The sequence below is a fragment of the Bolinopsis microptera genome, unplaced genomic scaffold (genome assembly GCF_026151205.1).
Source record: "Bolinopsis microptera isolate Bmic1 unplaced genomic scaffold, MBARI_Bmic_1.0 sca68, whole genome shotgun sequence".
NCBI lineage: Eukaryota > Metazoa > Ctenophora > Tentaculata > Lobata > Bolinopsidae > Bolinopsis > Bolinopsis microptera.
Window position 1 is genome coordinate 1 of NW_026971840.1, and position 8,907 is coordinate 8,907.

The window sequence follows — 8,907 nt, forward strand, 5'->3', positions numbered from 1 at the left end:
CAAAAAGTAATATTTGTTTCCTTCGATAGTAAATTATTTTGTCCCAAATTCATATATTTTCTAATAATACAAAATTGTTTTTAGACCAATTATACAATGTCAATAAGTCATGTGGCATGTAAGGCGCCAAAGACAAATTGCTAAAAGGCTCGGCGCAACTGCAGAAAACTGCCACTAACTGCCACAAACTGCCACTAACTGCTACAAACTGCCACTAACTGCTACAAACTGCCACTAACTGCTGCAAACTGCGCGCGCAGTGCGTGGGCGCGATTGTAGCAGTTAGTGGCAGTTAGTGGCAGTTAGTGGCAGTTTGTAGCAGTTAGTGGCAGTTTGTAACAGTTAGTGGCAGTTTGTGGCAGTTAGTGGCAGTTTGTGGCAGTTAGTGGCAGTTTGTAGCAGTTAGTGACAGTTTCTTTGCACTTTGCTCCTCCTGTGTAGTTTGTTGGTCAACTGCTATCTCGAAACTAAGTTTCACAAAAAAATCAGGGTGAACCCCCCCCCCCCCCCTTAAGAAAGCTGGATTTAATTTTTTATCGGGAAATTGGGCGATTAGGTTTGGCCTCTATACGGCCACTATACGGCCTCTATACGGCTTCTATATGGCCTTTATACGGCCTCTATACGGTCATTATATGGCCCCTACACGGCCACTATACGGCCACTATACGGCCTCTATACGGCCTCTATACGGCCTCTATACGGCCACTATACGGCCTTTATACGGCCACTATACGGCCACTATACGGCCACTATACGGCCTTTATACGGCCACTTAACGGCCACTTAAAAGATATATTACATGGCCTTTACGGCTTCTAAACGGTCACACAAAACATTTTGGGCGATTAGGTTTGGCCTCTATACGGCCAATATACGGCCTCTATACGGCTTCTATATGGCCTTTATACGGCCTCTATACGGTCATTATATGGCCCCTACACGGCCACTATACGGCCACTATACGGCCACTATACGGCCTCTATACGGCCTCTATACGGCCACTATACGGCCTTTATACGGCCACTATACGGCCACTATACGGCCACTATACGGCCTTTATACGGCCACTTAACGGCCACTTAAAAGATATATTACATGGCCTTTACGGCTTCTAAACGGTCACACAAAACATATAATCTATGGCCTCCATATGGCCTCTATACGGTCTCTATACGGCCTCTACACGGCCTCTACACGGCCTCTACAAGGCCTCTACAGTCTACACGGCCTCTACAAGGCCTCTACAGTCTACACGGCCTCTATACGGGCTCTATAGACTATACGGCCTTTATACGGCCTTTATACGGCCTTTATACGGCCTTTATACGGCCACCTAAAAAGAACATCATATAGCCATTATATGGTCATTATATGGCCACTAAGCAAGTTACCACTTAACAAATAACCGCTTGCACTCTTGCAGTTTACCGCAATACAGCCGCAACACTCGGTTTGATGCGTTAATAATGTCGCATCACCAACGAGGCTTTTTAGGTGGGCGTATAAAGGCCGTATAGTGGCTATATAGAGGCCATATAGAGGCCGTATAGAGGCCGTATGGAGGCCATAGATTAGATGTTTTGTGTGGCCGTTTAGAGGCCATATAAAGGCCATGTAATACATCTTTTAAGTAGCCGTATAAAAGCCGTATAAAGGCCATATAGAGGCTGTATAGAGGCCCTATAGAGGCCGTATAGAGGCCAAACCTAATCGCCCATTTTCCCAATGATTTGTTAAATTTTCAGAAAATTTAACAAAATTATTTTCTTGACGCACGAAGGTCAGCTTAGTCTTCCACTTCGAATTTCGTTTAATATATTTTTTACGATATTCTACTTTTCAGAATGAACACGTCTCTGAATATCGTGGTGATCACTGCTTTGGCGCTTTTGGCGGTCAGTGCGGTTTCTGGACAAGGTAGGAAAACACCCAAATGGTGCTTGTTGTTTTAAACTTTGACAATCCTCTCTCTCTCTCTCTCTCTCTCTTCTCTCTCTCTCTCTCTCTCTCTCTCTCTCTCTCTCTCTCTCTCTCTCTCTCTCTCTCTCTCTCTATCTCTCTCTCTCTCTCTCTCTCTCTCTCTCTCTCTCTCTCTCTCTCTCTCTCTCTCTCTCTCTCTCTCTCTCTCTCTCTCTCTCTCTCTCTCTCTCTCTCTCTCTCTCTCTCTCTCTCTCTCAAAGCAAATTTTGGTCAGCTTAGTCTTCCACTTCGAATTTCGTTTAATATATTTTTTACGATATTCTACTTTTCAGAATGAACACGTCTCTGAATATCGTGGTGATCACTGCTTTGGCGCTTTTGGCGGTCAGTGCGGTTTCTGGACAAGGTAGGAAAACACCCAAATGGTGCTTGTTGTTTTAAACTTTGACAATCCTCTCTCTCTCTCTCTCTCTCTCTCTCTCTCTCTCTCTCTCTCTCTCTCTCTCTCTCTCTCTCTCTCTCTCTCTCTCTCTCTCTCTCTCTCTCTCTCTCTCTCTCTCTCTCTCTCTCTCTCTCTCTCTCTCTCTCTCTCTCTCTCTCTCTCTCTCTCTCTCTCTCTCTCTCTCTCTCTCTCTCTCAATGTCATCTACCCTGAGTTGCTTTTATAGATAACTCGCCATTTACCGTTCTGTCTATAAACATCTTCTGGCTATTCTCTCTAGCGAAGCAGAATGAGCTTTCCTCTTACCCACTTCCCTTACTCCCCCAACCATGTTGAAAGATTCATCCAAAGGTTCCATGAATCCAACAATTCTCTTTCTATTGATCAGTATCACAACATCAAAAAAAACATAAACATGGGATTGTCGATTGATGCATTTCAAGGGTACCCTGTTGTTGCACGAAAATACAAGTGAACTTCTCACAAACATTCTAGCCGACTCCACCAAGTTACTACGCTCTCGTAATTTAAATTAGACCCCTTACTAGTCCCTTGGGATTGATCTTCCCGGTAAAATAAATCTTTGAATAAGCTGGTAGTGCGCTGATGGACTTTTCAACTATTCCATAACTTAATCGGTCTATCCAGAAACTTTTTTTGGCCGTTAGTAGTGTTAAGAAGTTCTCTGGGAAGTAGAAACGTGTTTTCTTATCAGGTAATTCCCCGCTATATTGTCTTCTGACACTAAATGACTAAATCACAGGCCACAAATTTGTACGTGACTTCTGTTCCAGCCATTTTAGCCTGTAAATCGATCTGACCTATCATGGGAATAAGTTTGCAAGCGTTCCTGTAATTCCGCCTCCCATCTCGTTCTCCATCCGACACTGGTCTCGGACGTAAAGAGCTTCTGGTTCTTCCTCTGCATCTCTCACGACTCAATACTAATAGATCGCTGATGAATAACCCATTCTCCCTCACTCAAACTGTTTTGCTTAGAAAACGAAGGATCGTGAACACTGTTATGGACAGTACTACAGTAGTTTTATTAGAAAATATCGTTTGCTTCCAAATTAAAGAGACGGGCACCTCACTTTCAGTCATCATCCATCCTCACCTCACTTTTAAGTTTTAGAAGGTTTCGACACCTTCTACCCTGTATCTTTTCCGGTAATGTCACCGTCTCCACAAATGAAGTGAATCTAGCTACATTGAGCTAGGAAATTATAATTGAATTTTTGCTCTTTGCTTTACGTAAAACTGTAAAAGGGCGGAAGACAATTTGCTTCCGACAGAGTCTTATCTAAACAAGCAATACTATATTTTGTTCTCAGTCGGAAAACGTACTCACTGATTTCTTCCCTTTGTCGTTGACTACTTTTGAGAAATTCATTCCTGAATGCTGTTGCCTCGTTGCCATATTGCAGATTGTGTTGGGGATTTAAATGGTGATACTGTCGGTGCTGGAGTTTTAGGGTTGCTGCTTAGCAATGAAGGAACAGTTTGTGACGATCATTTCAGTGATAACTCAGCTGATGCTATTTGTCGTGGAATGGGACACATCGGTCAAATGAGCTGGTCATCCGGTAATAAATTCCCTAATATTCAAGCGGGGCTCGAAATAACCCTAGACGATGTTGCCTGTAGCAGTGGTGAATGGAGTTCATGTTCGTTTTCATTCGATGACAATTGTGGTCACTCAGAAGACGTGTTTCTACAATGTGAAGGAGTTGGTGAGTCTATTTTAGTTTCAAGATCATGAATACTTGTTCAGGTTACAATTTTAGATCTGGTTCAAATTTGCAGAAATCGTTGAGACAAGCCAGGTTTCCAAAAATTTGGTAACTCGAGGTTCATGAGTTTTTAATTAAAGAATAACAATTAGATAACAATAATATCTTCCAAATCTAGTCGACGGAGGTTACACAGATTTTGGAGAATGGTCAGAATGTTCAGTTCATTGTGGAGAAGGTGCCCAAACCAGAACAAGGACTTGCACCGACCCTGCTCCGGCTAATGGTGGTGCAGATTGTGTTGGGGAAGCATGTCAGTCTCAACCTTGCACACTAAATGAATGTCTAGGTTAAAGTACCTCTCACACATAAGTTTCATTTTCTGCTTCCAAGCAGTTCTTTTAGTTTCAGCTATTTATTTTTATAATTTCATTTAAAGTCACACTTATTAAACTCTCAGTGTTTAGCCTGGTAGATTTAAATGGTGATACTGTCGGTGCTGGAGTTGAAGGGTTGCTGCTTAGCAACGAAGGAACAGTTTGTGACGATGCATTCACTGATAACTCAGCTGATGCTATTTGTCGTGAAATGGGACACATCGGTCAAATGAGCTGGTCATCCAATGAAAAATGGGGCATTCAAGAGGGGATCGAAATAACCCTAGACGATGTTGCCTGTAGCAGTGGTGAATGGAGTTCATGTTCGTATTCAACCTCTGCAAATTGTCGTCACGACGAAGATGTGTTTCTACAATGTGAAGGAGTTGGTGAGTCTATTTTAATTACAAGATCGTGAATACTTGTTCAGGTTACAATTTTAGTTCTGGTTCAAATTTGCAGAAATTGTTGAGACAAGCCAGGTTTCCAAAGATTTGGTAACTCGAGGTTTATGAGTTTTTGATTCAAGTATAACAATTAGATAACAATAATATCTTTCAAATCTAGTCGACGGTGGTTACACAGATTTTGGAGAATGGTCAGAATGTTCAGTTCATTGTGGAGAAGGTTCCCAAACCAGAACAAGGACTTGCACCGATCCTGCTCCGGCTAATGGTGGTGCAGATTGTGTTGGGAAAGCATCTCAGACTCAAGCTTGCACACTTAATGAATGTCCAGGTTAAAGTACCTCTCACACATAAGTTTCATTTTCTGCTTCCAAGGAGTTCTTTTAGTTTCAGCTATTTATTTTTATAATTTCATTTAAAGTCACACTTATTAAACTTTCAGTGTTTAGCCTGGTAGATTTAAATGGTGATACTGTGGGTGCTGGAGTTGAAGGGTTGCTGCTTAGCAACGAAGGAACAGTTTGTGACGATGCATTCACTGATAACTCAGCTGATGCTATTTGTCGTGAAATGGGATATATCGGTCAAATGAGCTGGTCATCCGGTAATAGATTGGAAAATATTCAAGAGGGGCTCGAAATAACCCTAGACGATGTTGACTGTAGCAGCGGTGAATGGAGTTCATGTTCGTTTTCATTCGATGACAATTGTGGTCACGGCGAAGATGTGTTTCTACAATGTGAAGGAGTTGGTGAGTCTATTTTAGTTTCAAGATCATGAATACTTGTTCAGGTTACAATTTTAGATCTGGTTCAAATTTGCAGACATCGTTGAGACAACCCAGGTTTCCAAAAATTTGGTAACTCGAGGTTCATGAGTTTTTGATTAAAGAATAACAATTAGATAACAATAATATCTTTTAAATCTAGTCGACGGAGGTTACACTGATTTTGGAGAATGGTCAGAATGTTCAGTTCATTGTGGAGAAGGTATCCAAACCAGAACAAGGACTTGCACCGACCCTGCTCCGGCTAATGGTGGTGCAGATTGTGTTGGGGAAGCATCTCAGTCTCAACCTTGCACACTTAATGAATGTCCAGGTTAAAGTACCTCTCACACATAAGTTTCATTTTCTGCTTCCAAGCAGTTCTTTTAGTTTCAGCTGTTTATTTTTATAATTTCATTTAAAGTCACACTTATTAAACTTTCAGTGTTTAGCCTGGTAGATTTAAATGGTAATACTGTCGGTGCTGGAGTTGAAGGGTTGCTGCTCAGCAACGAAGGAACAGTTTGTGACGATGCATTCACTGATAACTCAGCTGATGCTATTTGTCGTGAAATGGGATATATCGGTCAAATGAGCTGGTCATCCGGTAATAGATTGGAAAATATTCAAGAGGGGCTCGAAATAACCCTAAACGATGTTGACTGTAGCAGCGGTGAATGGAGTTCATGTTCGTTTTCATTCGTTGACAATTGTGGTCACGACGAAGATGTGTTTCTACAATGTGAAGGAGTTACAAGGAGTTGTTCGGGTTACAATTTCAGATTTGGTTTAAATTTGCAGAAATCGTTGAGACAAGCCAGGTTTTTAAAGATTTGGTAACTCGAGGTTCATGTGTTTTTGATTCAAGTATTTGACTAAAAGGCATAATCATGGGTAGAGTGGACCGCTGCCAGTCTCTCTCTCTCTCAAGCAAAAGGAAATGGCATTAATTTGATTGACCGTCTGCAAATGCAAAATGATACCGAGAAATGAGAATGAAATCGGTCGTTCGCTTTTCCCATTAATTCACGGCTTACGAATTCTAATAAGTTTCGATTAATTAGTTAATTGCATCAATCACATGCTGTAAAAATCTCTTTGGGTTGCTTTCGGGTCGATACCTAGTATTTCGGGATAAGGGTGGTAATTAGTGTCCGATTAGCTGCTGTTCATTGAGTCTTTATTGCCGAGTACAGCTGCCTTCGGGTACATAACTATTTTTTATTCCTGTCATCTTTGAGATCGAATTAGAATGTTTTCAACTAAAAATAAACCTGCTGAACGACTTCCATTGAGCCTTGATGCTTCAAAAAACAATAAAGGGGGTATAATAGTCTAGAACGTATAAGAGGCACGGTCATGCTTGCCAGCACTGTGATATATATATATTCAGGGATAGACGCTTTGCCAGTCAATTGTAGCATGTATTCAAGTGTCCGTAGATTCAAAAGTATAAAAGATACAGCCATTTCATACCACAGGTCTTGAAGATAATTGTTTACACTTCAGTTTACGGTGTATAAAAAATATTTGACGTCATTAATACCCCTTGATGACGTCATCAAGTTAGCGTTTTTTTAAACTTCATTTTTGTCAAAGTAATAACTTTTAAAATCGATTTTACACCATCAAGGAGTTATTTTATTCAACATGTGAGGGCCTAATGAAGTTAGATAATTGTTCAAGCATTCTGAAAATTTACCGGAAAGTTTTTCTAGCTTGCTCCTTCATAAAGATATTCGCTATTGAAGTTAGTGCTTTTTTGAAGAATAATTTTATAAAAACGCTAATTTTACGTTCTAGTATTCTCTAGTGTTGGGCCATCCCTTGGGTTTTGGAGCTCAATTTTGGTTTCTAAAGGTCTAAATTGTGTCATAGGCTAATATATTGTAATAAGTTTCGATTTATAACATGTAATCTATTACAATTGTAAATGAATGGGGAAAGCGAGCGACCGATTTCATTCTCGGTATCATTTTGCATTTGATTACGGTCATTCAAATTGATATCATTGCCTTTTGTTTGGTCCACTCTACCCATTTTTATGAGTTTTGGTCAAATTAATATTAAGTGAATAAATCAAAAGGATGCGTTTTTTCACGTTGGGTATTATGACTTTTGTTGTACAAAACAATGTATGTAAATCAAAATCAAAATACTTACCTTAAACACACGATTTACTTTTGTGATTTGTCCTTGCCGTACAGCAAATGACATTGGTTTCTAAATTCACAAACAAGGATATATTAGCAGTTGATGGTGGATGGACTGACTTTGGAGAGTGGTCGGTCTGTTCTGCTGAATGTGGAGGAGGTTCTCAAAGCAGGAGTAAGACCTGTACAAACCCAAGTCCTGCGAACGGAGGGAATGAATGCGAGGGGGAAGATGAGGAGTCGAGGACTTGCAACCCTGAACCCTGTCCAGGTCAGAGTACTTTTTATGTAACCAGCCATATATTTTGAAATAGTTTGAGTAGTTGGCAGTAGCATATTAGATGCACAAACTGATTATGAGGACATTTTGTATTAATATTAAGTAAATAAATCAAAAGGATGTGTTTTTTCACGTTGGGTATTATACACTTTTGTGGTACAATGCAATGTATGTAAATCAAAATCAAAATACTTACCTTAAACACACGATTTACTTTTGTGATTTGTCCTTGCCGTACAGCAAATGACAGTGGTTTCTAAATTCACAAACATGACTATGTTAACAGTTGACGGTGGATGGAGTGACTTTGGAGAATGGTCGGTCTGTTCTGCTGAATGTGGAGGAGGTTCTCAAAGCAGGAGTAAGACCTGTACAAACCCAAGTCCAGCGAACGGAGGACAAGAATGCGAGGGGGAAGATGAGGAGTCGAGGACTTGCAACCCTGAACCCTGTCCAGGTCAGAGTCCTTTTTATGTAACCAGCCATATATTTTGAAATAGTTTGAGTAGTTGGCGGTAGCATATTAGATGCACAAACTGATTATGAGGACATTTTGTATTAATATTAAGTAAATAAATCAAAAGGATGTGTTTTTTCACGTTGGGTATTATACACTTTTGTGGTACAATGCAATGTATGTAAATCAAAATCAAAATACTTACCTTAAACACACGATTTACTTTTGTGATTTGTCCTTGCCGTACAGCAAATGACAGTGGTTTCTAAATTCACAAACATGACTATGTTAACAGTTGACGGTGGATGGAGTGACTTTGGAGAATGGTCGGTCTGTTCTGCTAAATGTGGGGGAGGTTCTCAAAGCAGG

General features: G+C 40.4%; 1 protein-coding gene across 1 annotated transcript; it reads left to right on the forward strand.

Moving 5' to 3' along the window:
- Nucleotides 1-4,047: 4,047 nt before the first annotated feature.
- LOC134825766 (deleted in malignant brain tumors 1 protein-like) lies at nt 4,048-7,171 on the forward strand. Its single transcript, XM_063837972.1, has 6 exons — nt 4,048-4,098; nt 4,277-4,415; nt 4,559-4,864; nt 5,325-5,633; nt 6,094-6,255; nt 7,158-7,171. Exons 1-6 carry the CDS (start codon nt 4,048-4,050, stop codon nt 7,169-7,171), a joined length of 981 nt encoding a protein of 326 aa, XP_063694042.1.
- The last annotated feature ends 1,736 nt before the right edge of the window (nt 7,172-8,907 follow it).

Excerpts from the sequence above, each read along its gene's own strand:
- LOC134825766 (XM_063837972.1), top strand. The coding sequence starts at position 4,048 with ATGACAATTGTGGTCACTCAGAAGACGTGTTTCTACAATGTGAAGGAG. Across the intron at positions 4,099-4,276 it reads TCTACAATGTGAAGGAGTTG|TCGACGGAGGTTACACAGAT; the intron begins GTGAGTCTATTT and ends TTCCAAATCTAG. Across the intron at positions 4,865-5,324 it reads TCTACAATGTGAAGGAGTTG|TGTTTAGCCTGGTAGATTTA; the intron begins GTGAGTCTATTT and ends TTAAACTTTCAG.